At 43.5% G+C, this 21298-nt stretch overlaps 2 protein-coding genes across 4 annotated transcripts; one reads left to right on the forward strand and one right to left on the reverse strand.

Annotated features, from left to right (window-relative positions):
• Positions 1-865: 865 nt before the first annotated feature.
• On the forward strand, positions 866-3480 carry cnih4 (cornichon family AMPA receptor auxiliary protein 4). The gene is made up of 5 exons (XM_029128554.3): positions 866-1023; positions 1356-1424; positions 1631-1743; positions 1877-2017; positions 2104-3480. The coding sequence occupies exons 1-5, from the start codon at positions 955-957 to the stop codon at positions 2129-2131; spliced, it is 420 nt and encodes a 139-aa protein (XP_028984387.1). The 5' UTR covers positions 866-954; the 3' UTR covers positions 2132-3480.
• An 889-nt stretch (positions 3481-4369) lies between these two features.
• Positions 4370-18424, reverse strand: LOC114842738 (WD repeat-containing protein 26-like). Of its 3 annotated transcripts, XM_029128550.3 has the most exons (14): positions 17711-18421; positions 17135-17234; positions 16976-17032; positions 16499-16635; positions 16153-16250; positions 14557-14713; positions 12717-12855; positions 12502-12642; positions 11506-11625; positions 10937-11082; positions 10606-10684; positions 10407-10536; positions 9258-9452; positions 4370-5972 (listed from the first exon to the last, which is right to left on the reverse strand). In XM_029128550.3, exons 1-14 carry the CDS (start codon positions 18070-18072, stop codon positions 5950-5952), a joined length of 1884 nt encoding a protein of 627 aa, XP_028984383.1. In that variant the 5' UTR covers positions 18073-18421; the 3' UTR covers positions 4370-5949. The 3 variants fall into 3 exon arrangements, with proteins under 3 accessions (XP_028984383.1, XP_028984386.1, XP_028984382.1); XM_029128553.3 differs by lacking the exon at positions 4370-5972 and having other exon boundaries at positions 9052-9452; positions 14557-14695; positions 17711-18424; XM_029128549.3 differs by lacking the exon at positions 4370-5972 and having other exon boundaries at positions 9052-9452; positions 17711-18422.
• Positions 18425-21298: the final 2874 nt, after the last annotated feature.

A 21298-nucleotide genomic window follows, 5' to 3' on the forward strand; every position in this document is an offset into this window, starting at 1 on the left:
AAAATAAGAATTTAATCACAGCACCGTGTTGAAAACGAATAAACGGCCTGAAAACGGTGTTTTCAAAACCAGACACGAAATTGGATTTAAAGCCGCTTCCCGTGTTCTCATTTTGAGGGGAAAAAAACGAAAAACGATTAACAACTGTTTTTCTCATTTTCCCAACTTTTATTCTAGAGGGGGAAATCAAATTGTTAGAACGTACAGGGGCCATTTTCTCGTTTCTCTTTATAAAAGTGACAAACGAATTTAATCAAAGCAGCGTTTTAAAAACTAATTAACCTGCTGAAAACAGTGTTTTCAAAACCGGACAATTAAATGGATTTAAAGCCGTTTACCGTTTTCTCGTTTTGAGGAAAAACAACTTCTTTTCTCGTTTTCCACGCTTTTATTCTGGAGGGGGGAAATCAAACTATTAGAACGTACACGGACCAATGATTAATCCATTGTGTGTTTTGTTAGTGGGCATTGTTTTTCATTTGGTAATGATCTCAAATGATACCACCTACTTCATTAACATACAGAGAAATACAGAAGAAAATAAATGTATATGAATGTAATGGAAAAATTAACACAATAAGTATTAAGCTTTACATTAAGCACATTTAATTGTTATTTTATGACAGAATGTATTTATTTATTTATGTAATTATACATGAATAAATATAAACATGAATTTTGTACTATATGCGTTTGTTATATATCCATTCATTTATTTTAGGTGGTAGCACTGGCTTCAAATTACTGTTACTCCGGGTAATTCTGGCACGTAGAACAATGACAGTGACGGTAACTTGATAACTATGGAACAACAGTTTTACTGCTTTGAATTATTTCTTTAAAGGAACCGCGTCCTTTACATAGCATAGCGGTCCTTGGAGAGTCTCCGGGGCGACACCGACGCAAGGTCCACAAGTTACCGGAAACAAAACACATCGTCGACAGAAGACAAACATGGAGGCGGCGGTGTTCATTCTGTCACTAGTGGACTGTTGTGCACTGATTTTCTTATCGGTGTACTTTGTATCCTTTTCGGCTCCACGTTAATAAACGGGCGTTGAGCACGTTCAATGACTGGTTTGCCGCACAAAAGCCCACAAGTCTTGGTTTCTTTATCTTAGCACGTCAAAGCTAACAGGCTAACGAGTTAGCCTCCCTCTAAGTGTTACAGAGACTAGCGTGAAGCAAAGGAGCCATGAAGTCACTTGGCTAATGTGACATGCATGTACATACTTTTAATATTGTTGAGGTTTTACAAATATATTTCTAGGGTACAGTGTAGACGAAGTGCATGTTTATAGGTGAAAGAGCTGCGTTAGGAACGGAATCTGTCATTACCTTGACCCGACGCTCAGATTATCACCCTGTCTGATCTAGAATGTGACTACATCAATGCCAGAGCCTGCTGTTCCAAACTGAACAAAGTAAGACACGTTCATGCATTACGTTGTGATTACATTGATATTGTGAGACATGCAGATTCATGAGGTCAGATGATCTAAGGTGCTGCTACATAGACATGTCTAATGTCTTCTGTTCTGGAAAGAATTGCATTTGTGTCATATTTGGTTTCTATACCGTTAAGGACATTTGTTTGTGTTGTGTTGTGTGTCTGTTCGGTACATTCTAGTGGGTGATTCCAGAAATGGTCGGCCAGTTTCTTTCCACAATGATAATGTTGGTCTCCATGCACTGGTTCATTTTCCTCCTTAACCTGCCTGTAGCCGTCTGGGACATTTACAGGTAAAATGTTTATGGCTCAGTTATGTGACGTATATACAGTGAGTTAATAGAAAAATGCGTTTTGTTAATATCTGTAGTTAAGTGTCTGCCTGTCTGTTCACTGTCGTGCCTCTCTGCTGTCACCATTCTTCAGGTACGCAAAGGTTCCAATGGGAAACATGGGTGTGTTTGACCCAACTGAGATCCATAACCGTGGTCAGCTGAAAACGCACATGAAGGAGGCCATGATCAAACTAGGCTACCACCTGCTCTGCTTCTTCATTTATTTATATAGGTGGGAGCAACAACGTATTGAGAGGTTCTCTAGCTGTACATAGTCACATCTTATTAATGCATATTTTCCCCACATTGTTTCCTCAGCATGATCCTGGCTCTGATCAACGACTAAAGCACTCAGAATCCTTCCTGACCCCAGTGGCCAAATTATAAACTCCAGTATTTGCTGATCCTTCCCTGCACCTGCTCCTGTACTGTATGCATCAAAGAGTTACACTCCACTGTGGAGTTTAGCTCCACAAAGAAGTTAAATTCCACTGTGGTCTTTCTAAGATTTGTGCTGTTTTGTCAAAATTCAGATTTTTATACTAAGATTAATGTTTTACCATTCAACACTTCAGTAGCACCATGACAGCAACATGATGCAAAGTGTTGCATGTGAGCTTGCGATCCTTATTTTGTAGCGTGGCCTCCATGTTTCTGCTCTTTACCTGATCAAGGATAAAAGTGTTGCCTCTATGATCACTTGTTGATACTTCCAACAGTACAATCTTGCCTGCTTTTCTAACTAGACATTCCAGATTGTATTTCATTGCAAGACATAAACTGCCTTTTCCCCAAACACACAAAAATAAATATTCAGCAGTTTTACACTAGATCAAGAAAGCTTCTTTCAGCAGGACAAGACAGCATTAGCAAGAGTACAAGTAAATAAACAAATACTCAACATGGCATGTTGAACCCAGAGGCTGCTGTTGATTTGTCCTTTTCATCCTTCACTCCAAGAAAGATTTAATGTCGTCCTGTTAGACATAATGCTGTAGGTGACAACGTGAAAGTTACTATCAATTAATCATTTTTATGGATAGAGCACCATTTAAGAAAATATTAAATCCAAGAGACTTAGAACAAAGACGTAGGAACTGTGGAGGGAGCCCTCGCTCAGATGGGTGTTCAGCAGAGGTGGCGCAAGCCTTAGCAAATTACTCTTATTGCTTGTTGCTGTACATTTATCAATGCTTATGTGACATATCTGTAAAAGTCTTTTTCAAACCTTTGAGGTTTGTGATGGCACTGAAGCCTAATGGAAACAGTTACTGTGACAACTCTGAGACGTTTGATGCAGACTTCTAGCGTCACACAGTGTCTGATCACCAATAACAGCTTAGTATACACGCACACACAAACAGTGATATCAGTCCCATTTGTGTGTATTTGTTCATCAAACACATCATAGGCAGAGTGAACAAGACTAAACTGAATGTCAAACAGCTGGGTAAATGTGTATTATTACTATGAGCAGTAGTGAGATTTGGAGGGTAGCCTTGAGCACAAATGTCTCATCTCGTCTCATCACTGGGAGAACGGCGTGTTTCCATGTGGGTTGTTGGTTGTGGCCATGTCAGCAGGTGTTGGGTGAATTTGTAGGACTGATTAGTTCATACATTATGCAACATTGTATTATGCAGTGAAAGGTTTAAGAGGGAAAGAGGTTCTTTCATAAATAAATATCAAAGATAGGCTGGGTTCCATTCTTTGCCTCAAAGTGAGTCACATTGTGCATCTTGGCTGAACACTTTTCACTTTGTAGCTGCTCTGAGAGGTTCTCACACTGCTGGTATGCTGTACACATGAAGAATGACCTGTTCTGTTGTATAGATAAGGCGCTCGCTGCAAGCAGAGGAACACAGAAGACAGTCAAAGACACAAACACACCGGAGCTGTCTGAACATTAAATTATTTGACATCGATAGCAAGTTTCCTAAATGAATATCATGCATCAGGAGACTGGATAGTTTTATGCTCATGTTTCCCACCTACAAAATTTCCTTTTAGTTGAATTAGGGCTTGTTTAGGTTTTTGGCATAACGTTAAAACAACACAGTCACCATGGAAATGTGCAGTGTTGAGGCTTTGGTTGTGGCTTCCACCAGTTACAGTAGATAACAGTTTCTGCTGTCTTCACTAGTTCATCTCAAACTGAGTGAGATCGTGAGCAGTTTACAGTTGAACTGAGGGTCTTTAATGAAGATTCTCTACCGATGATAACATGTTCATTTTAAGAAAGCACTAGTAGTAAGTAACTCACTTGCTCGACTGAAGCTGCACAAAGACCAGAATCATGTTTGTGTAGTTTTGAACAAAACTGAGACATCTACATCAGCCTTAATTAAAACATTTTCTTTCAGTTTCTTTCAGGCTTATCACTAGACTAAAGTCATTTTTAATCATAGCAGACAATCAGTCAAGTTATTTCCCTGGTGTGGGGCTATTAAAGGTTTTTCTTATCTCTAAATAAAAAAATCAAAGTAATAGTATAAGTATAGTAAGTATAGTATAGTATTAAAATAAAACTCTGTTCTTAGTCAGATACTTTTTGTTCGGCCAGGGAACAAGCAAGTGATAGACATTTACAAGTTTAAAACCCTGAATGCTTTATTTCAAATATGCATACATAGAATATGCATACAGAACAATACAGGACAGGAAAATCAAGATATAAAATGGTATGTACGTAAGCAAGCAAACTGAGTTATTTATTAGGCCAGGTCAAGAAAAGGAAAGCAAGTTAAAGAAAGAGTGTATAATGGAAGTAAAAGCCAGTAATTGCTGTGACGATTTCTTGGCAGAGAAAAAGGGTCTCACATTCCTGCATTCTATTGCCCAGGAAACAGTTATCAATAGCAAGAAGCAGCATGATGGTCTGATAGGCGACCAATAAGCAGGAGGTCAGCAGCAAAGGCAGAGAAAAAACTGTAAAAAGCTCCTGAACTCCGTGTTGAACTTAGAGAGGAGGAGCCTGGTGAAGCCGCCATCCTGTTTGTACACAGCCTCAACAGACAGCACATACCAGAGTATCAGGCCAGATTGTTACTAACTTTTTTATGTACACACGGTTCACTAAGGTGAAGCTGAACCTGTGTGCCACCTACTGAAACACCGGGAGACGTCTGTGATCCCCATGCACACATAAGGTTCACGTGGACACAGTCCTTCTACAGATAGTCCCAGGCAACGGCACTGTGTCATATGTTTAATTACAACTACAGGTATTACAGGGAGAGTTTCTAGATTTATGTCAGTGGGACCAACAAACTGACAGCTGAAAAGTCATGAAGAAGCACATCTTACTGGATATGAACAGATCAAATGTGGAGTATGAGCTGTGAATACTATACCTCCACACGTAGCTAAGGAAATGAATATTTGGGTATGTAATAACTAAATAAAACCAAAAGAAGTGTCAATACCAAATTTAGAAATCTCTCTAAAGAACACAGTAAAAAAAGCAAAGCTGTACAGAAAAGGGCAAAACCCACACTGATGTAGGGAAGAAGCCTGACACACATCAGCTGCACTGAGCCAACACTCAATGTATTACAACATTATTATTATTATTATTATTATTATTATTATTATTATTATTATTATTATTATTATTATTATTATTATTATCATTATTATTATTATTATTATTATTATTATTATTATTATTATTATTATTATTATTATTATAGGAGTGATTAAACATCTTCCTGACCAGCTGACCAAGCACTATTTGTTCTCTGGCACATAAAAAGACAGGGCAGTGCAGATATTTGCATTTAAAAGATATTTAGGTGGGTGTGACATCCATCAAACGTCTTGCAAGTGAAATCTCAAACAGGTTTAGGAGGACACAGACCTGCAGAAACAGAAAACCAACCCCCTACACCAGTTGCTGCCACAGTGCAGCCCCTGCCACCAGTCACAGAGTCAAATTACTCTGCAATAAATAATAGTTCACAATAAATACGAACAGGTGGGTGGTCCTGGGTGAAGATGATGGAGACTGGGCTGCTTGACTCTTCATGGGATGCAGTCTGACAGGTCTTTGTTATTACTTCCTGGTACAGTGCCGCTAGCCCCGCCTCCTACAAACAGCCATCCAATCAGCAGCTCCATCTACAGGGCGCGAGTTCTCCTCTGGGTCACATTAGTGACAGATCATCAGCTGTCCATGCTGCAACATTCTGACAGGACAAATAGTTAGACATTTAGCTATACATACATTTGTGCATGCTCACATATCATCTAGCTTTATCCTCGTAAGGATTATGAGAGGTGTCAAAGCCTATCACAGTACCATTCACACAGGTGATGATGTCATGGCTTGGGAAGCTTTTTTGTTTGTTTGTTTGTTTTGTCCTGTGGCAGTTCAGCAAGCAGCATGTATTAGACTAAATGCCGTATTGTGATGCCGTATTGTGTATTGTGATGGATTTGATGGATTTAGCAGGAGGAGTATATAAAAAACATGAATATTCTTCTTGATTAATGGTTTATTTTTTGTTTTATTTAGCCCATCCTAAATATGTGTGATGTCGCTGTGTTGGTGGACAGGTTGAATTTGTGGATGTGTGTGCAGGAGGGTGGGTGGTGGTGCAACCAGCTGCCCACCAGGAGATGCCCCCGCGCCCAGAGTGGGGCTCACACCCAGTCCGCCACCCCCACAGGAGCAGAGCGGGGCCGACCCCAATCTGCCCCACCATAACCCCCAGCACCCCCCCAGGCCGCAACACGAGGCCGGCAATTGGTGAGGGTCAGCAGACCTCCCAGGCAGCAGATCCATGTACGGACCCCCCACACACCATTCCCACTACATGCATATACACTGACATAGAGACACACACCAACACACACTACCACAAACTCTCCCACAATCAACTACTCAGTCATACGTGAGCCCATGCACTCTCAGATATATTTTCACACCCACACCATTCACTTGTTCTCATTCATGGGGAGGGTAGGTCCCTGGCTTGCCGCCCATGTGGCCCCAGGCAGGGACCACAGCACTTCCTGAAGCCCGCCCAACCAACCACCCACCCCAACCCGGGAGAAGCAGTGGGCAGCGGAAAAGGCAGAACCACACAACCCAGCTTGAACGCGAGTGTGTGGAACTAGAGTGCACTGAAAGTGGGGGACACCTCCAGGAGCATGGCCGCTGGCTGACAGTGTGTTCCCAGACAGTGTCCCCCGAGACAGATCTCTATTATGTTGCTAAAACTGGGTGGTGATCTGTCCACCAGGGCCCAGGCCCACCCCCCGGCCCTAAATGTATGTTTATGTGGCTAGGTATGAGGAACTTTGGGAGACCGCCAGTTCCCCGAGGGGTCTAGGCAACACGAGCAGCGCTCCACTCAAACCTACACACATACTCTGCGGCTGCTCCTTGAGGGCCAACCCACACCCAGGGCCTAATAGAGGCCGCAGCCCGGGTAGCCCACCAGACCTCCCCACCCCATGCCCTCCCACGACAGGTCCGAGCAGTCACCAGAGGGCGCCGGACCACTAGGGCAGGCAGCACCCCACCTGAGCAGGGGCAGCGTTCCAGAGGAGAGACACCCCTCCGGACACAGGCATGCACCTCCAGAGGGACCCCCCCCCACCCGGACACATGGCACCCAGGTCTCAACTCCCAGATCCGCTCCCGCACACTGGCAGGGAGGCCCGCCTCCGCTCCCCAAAGACAGGCACACACTAACCCTCCAGGCGGTTCTCTCCAGTACTGGACCGCCGGTCCCAGCACCCCAACCGCAGGGGACCCATGTGGCCACTTCAGACTCAACCAACCCCGCTGCTCCCGCCCCTTAGGCAGGCAGGCACTCCCAACCACCAGGCACCACCACGCCAGACACAGCGCAGCACCCAAACCCCACACATCCTTACCTGGAAATGTAATCAATCAGAGTGTGGGAAGCTTCTGATAGGTATGTTAAGCACAAGAGGCACACCTCAAACATATCACTCCAGTGTGTGACATCACAGCAGAGAACTGCAGGCCTCTACACATTTGATTCATTGGTGGGCATGATTGTTTGAACAAATGAACTTCAAGCATCTAAGTCTAAACACCACAGGAACGTCCTGCCACCATATCGTCAGGAAGGAGACAGTTTCTACGTCCCACAGATGAATAAGCTCTGGTTGAAAATGTGCACATCAACCCCAAATTAAAGGCAAAAAATGCAGCCTGAAAGCCAGTAGGAGGGCCCTTGTTCACAGAAACATGAGTCCAGTACCAATACAAGTTCAAAGGCCACTAAGGAATAAGGAAACTGACAAAAAGGTGAGGCGACAGGTTGTGTGGTCTGATTTATCTGACCGTGATGGCCATTGTTTAATTTGGAGGAAAAAGGGTAAAAAATGGTTCAACTCACCCATGAGACCTGGCTGTGGCCAGCAGCAGGATGAGGCCCTATATTCACAACACCTCTGGGATCTCAACCTTTCAGGAAGCAACACTGATTGATTATTGTGCAAATGGAAGCGACGACGGTGGTGGAAACTAGAAGCAACTATCAAGACAAGCGCTATAAAGTATTGGTTTCGGGTAGTGGCCACAGAGCATTTTCCTTGTCCTCATCCATTCTAGCCTGTGTGCTCACCACAGTAGGCAGTATCATGATGTCTGATACTCACAGAGACACCAACAGGGTGTCTTTACCCTCAGGTAAAGCCGCCCATACATGATCAATGGCACCTGCTGTGCCTCCCAGCATAGAGTAGACACCAGAGATGTGGAAGAGGCCTTAGAAGAACATACTGCTTCCTGCAGCATCATCCAGCATTAACGGTTTGGCCTCTGGGAAGTCTGCACACACTACACAGGCACGTGCAGGCCTCACACACTAATGAGCCTCACTTTGAATTGTCTAGAGGAAATTCCACAGAGGTTGGCTCAGCCTGGGATCAGACTGTTCCACTAGTTTGGGTTCAATTCTGAATCCAGACCTCAATGAAATATTTATTTCCAGTGATCATTCTTATGTAATTCTGTACCCAACAAACATTCTACTATGTAATGACTAAAGATTTTCACCTGGAAGATTGAATTCATCAAGATCTAGGACGTGTTAGTGTTCCCTTTACTTTACAGCAGTGTATATAATAAATCAAGTCATGTCATCACGTGTGTGTATAGATACAAAAACACACACATATAACTACATATAACTATACCTATATACTGCAGAATCCCACGATACAAAATGAGATATGAAGAGTAAAACTCCTGTACATATACAGTGAAGGTGAACAGAGACATGGTGAAGGACGACTGTAACTTTGTTTTATTAATCTATTTAGTATAAAGACTAGTTTGACTAGTATGTTATTGTTTATTGTCACATAACAGACATAAATAGTTTAAGACCCAACATTATTTCTACTGTTTGTTGTTCAGATGAACTGCTGCTCCTCTTTGCTCACCATCACAGCTGAACATGTTCACACACAGCTTTTCATGTTCGTACCATTGAGCCCTTCAGCGTCTTGGACATCTAGAAAGGGTGCGGGTCCCCATATTCTGACAGTCCCGTCATCTGAGGCACTGGCCAACAGTCCAGGCAGGACGGGGTTCCAGCTCACGCAGTTGACTGTGCGGGTGTGTCCAGTCAGCTCTGCGATGGGCAGCTCACTGCGCCGGTGCCAGATGTAAACTTTGTGGTCTGAAAGCAGAAAGCAAACTCATTAGCTGCTCGAAGTGGCTGGATTACACCGAAAGGGTCAGGGTTAGTTCAAAGTGCTTGTGAAGCTGCAGAAGGGTAGTGCTTCTCTTTAAAGTCAGTCTCTAACGTCTCACCTTCACTGTAAACAGTGAGGAAGTTATAATGAACCTTGCTACATTCTCACTCCTGGTCATATAAGTCAGTTTGGTTATGGCAGTGTAATGAAAAAATGCCTCTGTGCTGTTTCTTATCCAACACACTCGTCATGTGCTGGTTAGGTGCAATACTGAACATTCTTACACAAACAACTAATCTCTTGTGCCCTGTCGTACATCAAGTCTAAACATCTGATGCTCCATTTGACTGACTAATAATTTATGATATATGTTTGTCTTTTACACCCGGACTCTGGCTCCATCCTATCTGACTCCCCACCAGACCCAAGGCTGTTAAAGCGAATGCATCTTGTCTTGGAAGCTCGGTGTTCCTTCCTTTGGATAACAAGACATGACGATGCAGAAGTGAGAAAGCCAACATTCTCACTCACAGCGAGATAAAGTGGCACAAACAATTCCATTGCTGCAGAGAGACGTTCCACCAGAGCCAGAGACAGGGGTTAAAAGGCAGAGACAACTTGAGGATCGTGGGCTCGTTGCATCACACCTTCGTGGTGTGTGCACTGATCTCAGCTGGTTTTTGGTTTGTTGATGTGCATGATCAACATCCATGCTTTTGATTTGCTTTCCCCATTATTTTTATTTTCTTTATTATTCCAATAAATCGCACAAAAGGACAACTCTCTCATCTGCCTCTTTATGGGAAATTTCCACCACAGGCAGTGACCATTGAGGGCTTTTCTTTAATGGAGGGGAACCAGAGAAGAGAAAAACAAGAACCTCCTGGTGTAACTGGAATCCACAACAGAGCCTCTGATTGTTCTCTGTAATGTCTTACCTTCGCTGCCACTAGCAATGAAGTCTTCATTGTGCCCTCCAAAGCAGGAGTGGATGGTGTAGAAGCCCTGTGTTACCCCCTGGTACTTCCTTACCAGCACCCGGTCCTGCAGGTCCCATAGATGCACCCCCTACAACACAAAGCACTGATGTCTACTCAAGCTTAGCTCCAATGAAGGCACAGATATCAAGCTGCTCACCTGAGTAGCAACATTGAGCAGAGCTAATCTTCCATTTCTGGAGACCGTAAAAGACATGATTGGGTGGTCCTCCTGTACTCTGCAGGGATAGAGCACACCATGAGCCTCCTACTGTAACACTGTACAAGTAGTAATATGGCATCATGATGGCTGCTACAGAGACTCCAGATTAAAGCTTTATCGCTAAAGCATCTACTCAGTACCAATCTCTGGCTGTTCCGTCTTCATGGTTCTGTTTGGGACAGAGAATGTGCTAAACAACCAAAGACCAAAGTTTGACTACAGACCCAGAGCTGGGAGTTTGCCGACATAAATAAATATGGTGATTTACATGTTTCTGTCTGTCAGGTCCTCAAAGTTATATCCTCTAATGCGTTGGTGGGTGTCAGATGCAAGTATGGTCCGGCCGTCACTCAGACACCACAGGCACTGCACACGCACACCTTCCCAAGAATCCAACAAGTTTCCATCTAAGTCCTGGTTGGAAGGAGAAAAGACCATAAGCCAGGCTGCTGCAGGGAAACCAACATCCCCCAGCTCTCATTAGCTTTGTACAAACACAGAATCCAAGATGCAATTTGAAGAATGAATCAAACTAAATCATCAGACTTTAATAAGATACGACAAATTGTTAACTTATGGGCTATTCAGGGTTTATTCTGAATACCTACAAAAATAATGCTGGTGAGCAGGGCTCATGCATTACATATATAGTGTTTAACTCATATCAGGATCATCTCAGGCGTGATTAGATATGTAACACTTTGCTTTAATTTAGTTTCACATATTTAACAATCAACATCAGTTCCTCTTGTCATTATTACATTTATAGTAGGTCAGGCCAAAGACAGTTTGCAGTAGTAGCAGTAACCAGGTGTCAGCAGAGTCAGCAGTACTCACACACTGGTAAAACTGGCCTCTCTGGCCACCAGTCACAAAGCGTTTGCCATCTGGATTCCATGCCACACTGGTCAAGCTGTCCTCATGAGACTGACTCATCTTGGTTCGTAGCTCCCCTGTCTACGGAGAGGACAGACGCATCAGTTTAGTCGTGTGAGCTTGTAAAGACCTCATACAAAAATCTGGTACTAAATGAGTGTTACATAGCTATAGAAGAAGAATATAAGGCGCTGAGCTGTTCAGTGCTCAGCACCACCACAGTCTTCTTCAATCTCCGCTAACGGGAGGGAGCCGCAGCTGACGGCCATGATGGCTTCGTTTGACTTCAGGTTCCCCTCCAATATTGTCCACCAATACAGAGTCAGATGTGAGCGGAGCGGTTTGCACTGTTTGAGGTGTTTGAGTCCGCGTCACTGATCTGAGATTAACGAGTTTAACGAGCGCTGTTTGAGGGTAGGAGTGGAGTCTATTTGCAAATGTCATGAATATTCAGTGTTACACTCGGTGAACATTTAACATTATAATTACATTTACCTTTTCATTTAGGTATATTTCAATTTATATTTAACATTTACAGTTATATTTAACATTTAAATTTTTTCACATTTATGTGAGAAAACATTGTGGCTCCACCACTACGAATCTTTGAGCACCACAAATAAACTCAATTAATTCTCAATGATTCTACCAACGTGCGCCATGCCATGGTAGACAATACAGGCAGCGAGATACATGCCATTCATGTCTGAGGATCTCCTCTGTCCAAAGTCTATGTATTTGGTAGTTAAATCTTTAGTTACAGGGTTTTTATTTCCCCTACTTGCTGTGCTGTCACTACCAGAACCACTGCAGCCAAATAAAATGGAACTCTGGGGCAACACCATAGGTCTAAGGTCTGATCAACACAGACAGAGTTGATCATACACACGTGTTCTGAAATTTAGGGGTTTGAGCACGAGGCAGAATGTTCACTATTATGTGTGAGAGAAGTTCTACCTGCACATTCCACAGCCACAACTCAGAGCAGTCATCAGGACCACATGCTATGAGGTAGACATCGTCTGGGCTCCACACCAGGTAGGACACGCCGTAAGCATGACCCTCCAGAGTCTTCATCAGCTTCAGCTGCTGGGTCTCCTGTCAAACCACCAAACCCCGGTCAGGACCAAGCGCCCGCATGCTGGGTTACCTCTGATGAAGAGACACATTACCGAATCAACATGCCACAGAATGATCGTGGTGTCTTTGGAACCAGTTGCCAATTTTGTGCCGTCATTGGAAAACTTGCAGTACCAGACTTCGTTGCAGTGTTCAGTGAGAATCTGTTGAGTGTAGCACGGGAACCGTTTCCTAAGGGACACACACACCCACCCACACACCCACCCACCACCCACCCACCCACACACACACACACACACACACACACACACACACACACACACACACACACACACACACACACACACACACACACACACACACACACACACACACACACACACACACACACACACACACACGGTTCAGTTAATTATTAAATAAATTATACATCACTGTGTTAAAAACATGGAGTGGCAGAACTGCTGCCATCAGACACAGTTTGGCCTCACTGTCTCCGTCTTTACGTCTGCATCAAACTCCCACTTTTAGCACCAGTAATAGTAGCACAACTAGAAGGTCTCCACTGTTTACTGTATCAGCAGGACAGGTAGGTACTGATGTGTATTATCTTCGTTGCAACGTCATCGTCACACACTGGAGACAGATGCTATCTTAGATCAGCCCGTGCTCAGGTTCATGTCAGGCTGTGTCTCCCCACACAGAAGTAGCTCTTCTCTAAACAACACACATCTGCAGCATCTGGTTGGGGCCAAATGACCAAGACCAAAAATTAAATCACCTTTTTTTTTTAGCTCACACTTACTAAACACTGACATAGTGGCTGCTCCACAGTGGACAGTTTGGTGCCTTAGTTCATGTTTATTCCACAGTCCTGTGTTTAAATGCATTAGGATATTTATGAGCATGTTTGCAGTAATTTTACAGCATTCCGTTTCAGACCATGCCTTTGAGTGGACTTGGGTCACAATAAAGTAGAGCTTCACTTTTAACCATTAGACTTTATACAATGAACGTATACATATTATTCAAATTGAGGAGGTTTTATAATTAGACTGTGGTGATTTTATTTCATATTGCTAAAACACTTGGTGTGGAGGTAATACATATCTCCATCCAAATATCCAGGTAATGTGTCATAAAAAGTTGAACACATTTGGTATTTTTATTTATTCGGGCTGCTCAGAGTCTCTGTACAGCATTAAAAACCAGGCTGCAGCTGCCTTGAACATGGTCTCTGAAGTCACAGTTCAATGTCAGGACCTCTTTGCTTTGTGTGAACAAACCTCCTGTGGTCAGAACACACCTGGTCCCTCGCTCTCTGCTACATTATTCTCTTCACATGTATCTGGTCCAGTCGAGTCGTGTCAGCTGATCTTCTTTCTTGTGAGGCAGAAATGTTTCACTGTACAAATGGCTCCACACAAGGACATAGAGCCTCTAGAGATCAACCGGGAAACTGCCTGGTTCAGATCGAATCAGTCCAAACAACAACATGCAGCTTATACATGTCTAAATACTTCAGTTTGGGTTATGTATTCATGTGATTGAGGCAGTTTGGGCTGAGGAACCTACTGTAACTTAATGTAGTGAATGAGACAGTGTTGTGAATCAGACACATGTAACCTGTCTGATGTTGAGCTCTAAGGCATGATCAGATACAAGCACACCACCAGATTCCAGCCACAGTGCTGCTGCACGTTCTGGTCGGGCCTGAGCCAGCTACGTCACAGTAGGGGGTTGAGGGTTCAACAACTCGCTTAGAGCTGCCAGTGATCAACTCCATGTAATTACCTACACAGAAGATGAGCGACTGCAGTGGCTGTCTGAAAGGAGTCCGGGTGGAGTCTGCACAGCCCTGGTGTTCTAAGGAGCCACTAAAAGTGTGTGCTAGCTCTATAGGCAAACAAGCAGTGGGTTGTGGGTTCCTACCGGCTGCAGGCATGGTCCAGAAGCAAAGACACTGAGTCCAGTCCAGTGTCTAGCTTGGTGTTGTGGTAGAGGCAGCGCTCCCTTTGTAGCTCCACTGCCTGTTTTAGAAGCGTCTGCAGGCGACGAGGAGGCAGCATCACTGACGGAGGCAGGTACGCTGTCAGCGCACACACATACACACAATATGCACATACTCACAGTTATTGTTCACATCCAGCACACAGTATGTCCCAGCAGCTAGGGTTCGACATGTATGTAGCTACCGTACAGAGCTTCTCCATTTAACAACCCAAAGTCATAAATCAACTGAGGATGTCTTCATCTGTACAAGTACCAGCCAACAAGCACTTGTTAAAGCTCTCCATTGCTTTAATCGGGTACGCTTCATTAAAGCGAACAGAAAATGGCAATATACAACAACGAGGTGTTAGACTACCAAAGGCCATGTGATAATCCATAAACCCTAAGAGGTCAGCCAGCCCACGTAAATGTAAAACCTATCAAACTGGAACTAATCTATAGACAAGATGCCTGGAAACTACAATGACATGAAGTAATGAGACACTGAATAGAGACACATTTCAGGCTCTACTGCCTCTAAACCAGACACTGAGAGGAAGAGGTGCTCCAGCTAGGAATGTCGTTACTGTCCTTGTGGAGAGAAGCGGAGCCTGAACTGATGATCCCACAGTAGAGCCACCACATGTTCATGTTCATCACAGAATAACAAAACAACAGGCTCAGATAATGTTTGTTTGCTGCCATGACATCCTGTGTTTGAGCAGCTGCTCCTCAGATGTGCATTGGCTGCTTTCTACTACGTCCTATGTCTCTCTTCACTAACCCTACAGGGTCCACACTGAGCCTGGTTCTGCTGGACGTGTCTTGCATCAAAGCGAGTTTAGTTTCCTCCACTGTTGCCTGTTGCTGCTCAATGTGGAGTCCTCTGAAGTCCACTAGGAGACAGTGACTGACATCGATACAAACAGCGGGCCCACCCTGGAGTTAAGCCCACAGCTAAATCCCACAGGGATGAAGTGAGCTGGTCCTCCTCCGAATCTCCCACCCCCCAACGACCCACAGCACATCAGCTGTTAGCTCACGGGCCAGAGCCTGAGTGAATGGAGATAGTCCAAGCATGCTAGATCACAGGCAGAAGCTCTATACTGTGCCTTTTATGAGGAGGAGGTGTATCATTTGGAAGGGAACGCAGCCCTTCATCAACACAGTTTACACTGGAGGTGGGAGGCTGAGGGCATTGGAGACATCCTTTTGCGGAAGAAATCCTACGAGGGTCTCCCCAGTCCCACCAACACACATAGCACAGGACCACAGGCGTCATGTCTGAAGAGGAACCTCCAGCACAAAGCAGCTGGGATGGCAGCAGTCATGTGGGGAAGGAGGAAGCAGGCCAAAAGGTATCTAGGTAACTATGTTGCCATGATGAATATCCAAGAGGACTTTCCTTTACGAACCATTGCCACATACACACAGAGATGAAAATTCTGTCTATTAGTGGAGTCACTTCACACACAGAGCAGCCAACAAGCCTACAGATGGAGGAAGCCAGTGATTGATGATTACGACTGAACTCACTCTGGAGCTTGTCCAACAGCTTGGTTCGAGACACGGTGCCTTTGCCTTCCCACTCTGCTCTGGCTTGCAGGTCGTCTGCATGACTGCACATCAGGTACCTTCAAAAAAATATGAGGACATTTTCTCAGTTTCTGTCAAGGAGCAGGAGGAAAACGCCTTCTGCTAAAGATGCACTGGCGAGGACCTGTCCTGCCACATGGGCCCACGGAAACGTTGGAAGGTACCCACAGGACTAAATACGTTCTTACTTGGAAGACATTGTATTTTGTCCCAAAGTCTAATGACAGTATTACTACATTGTTTATTGTTTGTAATCATCAATAATAGTGATGGTTAATTCAGACACCCGCTCAGGACGTGGATCCGCTCCGTGTTGTACTTCAGAGGAGTGAGCTCAGCTCTGAGGACCTGCAGGGCCTCCAGGACTTTCCCATCCTCGAGACACTCCAAATATTTCTGCTGCAGCAACAGGAACTTCATCCGCTGGACACAAAAACAGTGAGAGGAGTCCAGATACATGACAGCAGTAAATGTTTGAAACAGATTACCTGGTTTACTTATTGGATAGATTTATCATCTTATATGATATTTATTGAGGTGTAAAGTACCCACAGGCACTCCAACAGATGCTTAACAAACACTGCACAAACGTGTGTTTTGAGATTTTAGTGGAGCAAACACAATAAGATTAACATTCAGAGGTGCATGATTACAGTTACTGTTCATGCACCACACACAGAATGTTTACTGTTGCTGCTGACAATACAACATAACGCAAGAGACAAATCTATGTGGTCTGAGGGTCGTTGGCACAGTTACTCACCACTATAGCACTAGGAGAATGCATCAGTGCCTTCAGTTCATTGAGATCACTCTCAGCCTAAATAAAAGAGGAACGAAAAAAGCAGGTTCAAAACAAACAAACAGGTCTTTTGATTCCCTTCCCTTGTTCAGTGCATGCACTCCACATACTGTGACCTACCTTGTCCCACTCTCCTTCCATGACATGGTTGCGAAACCTGGTGGCTGAGAGGTGCTCTAGCCTGCAGCCAGACTCCTGCATGAGGAGGTCCACAGTCTGACTGCAAACCACGAACAGTGCAGAAGAAACTCATCAAAATCACAGTCCCAGTCCAAACCATGCTGATTGCTTGCCTGGCCTCATAGCTCATAGCACTACCAACAAGCAGTAACGTGTCACGCCGGGTGCAGAGAGGATTCAACAATGAATGAATGGATAGAAGAAGAAAAATTCAGATTAGTGGAACAGTTACTAATCAATCTGTTTTATTCTCCATTTTGCTGCTCTCCCTATATTTAAAGACCACGAAGAGACTTGGGCTTTTACACTATGGAGTCTGCTAATTGGAAAACCATCAGCAGAACTACAAGAAGTCCGTCTTGACCCTCAGTTGTGACTGGAGTCCGTTCGTTCATCCATCAACTCAGTGCTACGACATTACTCTGCCCATAGACATACGATGGTGTCTCACCACCAGGACAGACACGAACCGTCTGTGTGCCGGCGGCTTTGACTGATGCCTGACGGATCACGTACTTGAGACCCAGATCGTGTAGATGTTGTCCAATAAGCCTAATGACGTCCTCCTCGCACTGAGACAGGCGCTTCTTCTTCTTCTCCGCTCCGCTGCTGCTGTTGCTGCTGTTGGCTGCGGGCTGAGCGGAGCCCGCGCTGCCGGTACCGCTGCCGCTGCCGCTGCCGCCGCCGCTGCCGCTCCCGCCGCCGCTGCCGCTGCTGCCGCCGCCGCTGCCGCTACCGCTGCCGCCGCCGCCGCCGCCGCTGCCGCCGCCGCACAGTCCGTTGGAGTGAACCTCGGCGGAGGACGCCTCGCCGTTCGGAGTCCCGTTTTGGTAGGACTGCTGCGAGTCTCGGTCCTGTCCTGTCCTGTTCGCCTGCATGTTCTCGAGGTTTATATGTGGTGTAAACAAAAAACTGACATGCGCAACAAAACACTGCGGTACGGCCGCCGACAGGCCCACTGACCCAGATGCAGCCACGAACTGCCCTGATCCCGACACTCCGTGTTAGTGTGGCGGTGGTGGCTGTTAGAGACGATATCCCGCTTGAGGGACGAAGACTCCACGACCAGGGTTATTTGGATAGCGACATTTTGTGGGACCGATGCTCTTTGGAGCTGCCTAGTAGCCGTGGTGGAGTTGTTAGGTAACGTTACAGCTTGTTATTGTCGCTCTTAGACAGCAGCTGTTATGGACGCAATGACGTCAACGGAAACGCCTTCACGTCTGTGTGTTCTACGTCACCACTAAGGGGCGCGCCGCAGCCTTTAGCGGCTTCTTCGTCTGTTTTGTTACAGGCTCATTATCGCCACCTTCTGGATCGAAGTTATCAAAAATAGATACAATTTAATAAACGTTTTGAATAAAAACGTTTGGATTCAAGATCATTCTTGATTAATCATACTACAGCACCAATCATCAGTATTATTATTATTACATTATCATTAAATTATCATTGTTATGTTTATTTATATAGTGCCAAAAAAGATCTCAAGGTGCTAGACAAAGCCTTTCAGAATACAAACTGCAAATATATAGAATTACATGAAAAACAGAACAAGATCAAATATTAATACAATACAAAGTGAAAAACTATCATAAATAACACTGAACACACTACTATTACATAAACAGCTTCTAATAAACAGAAAAAGTTTTTGGACAATACATTTGATTTCTAAAGTATTCAAAACTAATCCAGTTACCGGTAATAATTAACATGTAGACTCCATATAAACTATTGGGGAGAAGCATCTAAAACAGAGGTCTTCTATGACTCTTAGTCAGTCGCCACAGAGCTGCAAACAAATCTGATCTTGTTTTTATTTTTGTTTGTTTTATTTTTAAGTAATATTTGGTTCTGGCGGTCTTTGATGCTAAGCATTAGTTAGAGCCACTGTCTGTCTAATTTAGCCTGCAGATCTGAGTTGCACCATAGAGCTGAGATCCTCTAATTCATTGCCTTCTACACTGAAGCTGCAGTAACATCATCCTGTTGATGAGGATTAAGGTGAATGCTCTGCTCTGTAGCGCTCTGCTCTGAGACATAAGGTCATCAAATTATGGAGTGGTTATATATAACCTCAATAATTTCTAATAAAGTCAGTAGCTGTAGCAATAACTATATCTAGTTATGGACTTTATTCGAAACAACTAATACAAAATTGGTTTATCCAGGGTACACCCTGGACAGGTCACTAGTCCATCGCAAGGCTGCATGAAACATAAAGGACATAAACATAAACCAGTGAAATATGTGCAGTAGCAGATTAAAAAAAATAATTAAAGTTGATTGAATAAAATTAATGAATCGTTTGTATATTATTACCGTAAGCACATCTACTGTAAATGCCTTAAGTGTAATCATCAGCAGTAAAAATGTTACCCTGGAAAGTCCAGTTTACAATTTTTCTTTTTAATTCTGAAAAAAAGTGTTTTTTTGATTTTTAGAGTGAAAGTTAATGTATTTCTTTATAAGGCAGCTGAAGAAGGTTCACCTCCCTGTGAAGATGTTGGTAAACTTCTACACTGCCATCATTGAATCCATTCTCACATCCTCCATTACAGTCTGGTTCGCTGCGGCCGAGACCAGAGACAAGGCCAAGCTGCACATGAACACTTTCAGCCCCTCCCCTCCAGAGGTCCTGGACCAGGACCGCATACTCTGTTCCACTGCACTCTGTTCATAACTTCATTTTAGTTTATCCTTAATTGTACTGTTCAAGTTACCATGTCATGCTGTATGTTGTACAGTCACCATGTCATGTTGTATGTTGTACTGTTACCATGTCATGTTGTATGTTGTATGTTGTACTGTTTGTACTTTTTTATGCTGAGATGCACCACCTGCCAACACCAAGTCAAATTCCTCGTTCTGTAAAGTGCTTTCTACAGGACCTGGCAATAAAGCTTTTCTGATTCTGAATAATAAATTACTAATTAGCTTTGTTTATCCCACAGTGGGGAAATTTATCTCTGCATTTAACTCATAACCCAGAGGGGGTGATTGAACCAGGGATGTTCTGCTTCCCAGGCCAATAGGCCAAGTAGTGTCAAAGCGCTTTTGAGTACGACAAAGGCTCTAATAGAGGGAGACACTCTAAAATCCTAGAAATAGACAGAGACTGAGATCAGGTTAATGCAAAAACATTGAAATGAGGCAACATGTGCAGAAAAAAATAATTTCTAATAGAACTGGCAGTTCCAAGACACTCTGGGACAAGTCACTAACTGAAACCAGAAATAGTTCTTGAGTTCTTGGCTTCACAAAGAACCATTTAAAAGATGGTTCTTCAACGAACCATTTTTGTCAGCGGTTCACTAAAGAACTGTTAAAGGTGCCTTAAAGAACCATCCAAAAATAGTTATTTAAGCCAACATAAATGGTTATATTAAGAACCTTTCACAAGATAGTTCCTCAAAGAACCTTTTCTGTCATGGGTCTTTAAGAACCCCCTAAAGGTTAGAACTAATAAAAAAGGTACTTAAGGCACTCTAAATGGTTGTTCCAAGAACCTTTCTAAAAAAATGGTTCTTTAATGAACCAATTTAAAAAGAAAAAACTTTCACTATCAAATTGAATTGGTGTTTAGTGTAATACAAGTGTAAGAAAAAAGTATCACCTGTCTAATAATACAATAATACAATCAACTTTTAAACCTTGAATTTATTTTTAGAAATGTACCACATACAAATAAATGTATCTTATTTTGAAATGAAACAAATGGCAATCATTTTACAATAAATAAACAATCAATAAACTAATAATTCAATTAGTAAAACATTCAATTATTTTAAAATACATCCTGTAAACCAAGTGAGGTATCCTCAAATATTTTTTGTTCAAACAAGAAAAGATGCAGAGCAATTATTAAACTTTCATTTTACAATGTGCTGGCAAACCAGGAGACATTAAGTGCATCTGTCACAAATATTAGGTGTATTTAAAGTTTCAAGCTTAAGAACAAATGCTTCCAAAAAAGGAAGTCTTCTTCCGCGGACCTGGATAGGCTACATTGTAAACATTAAGGGTGCTTTCACGTGTTAATTCGTTTGCTTTGTTCCGAATCAGTTCATGAGTTTGTAAACTTGTAGCAATTTCTCCTTG

Source organism: Betta splendens, chromosome 16 (genome assembly GCF_900634795.4).
Source record: "Betta splendens chromosome 16, fBetSpl5.4, whole genome shotgun sequence".
NCBI classification, from domain to species: domain Eukaryota; kingdom Metazoa; phylum Chordata; class Actinopteri; order Anabantiformes; family Osphronemidae; genus Betta; species Betta splendens.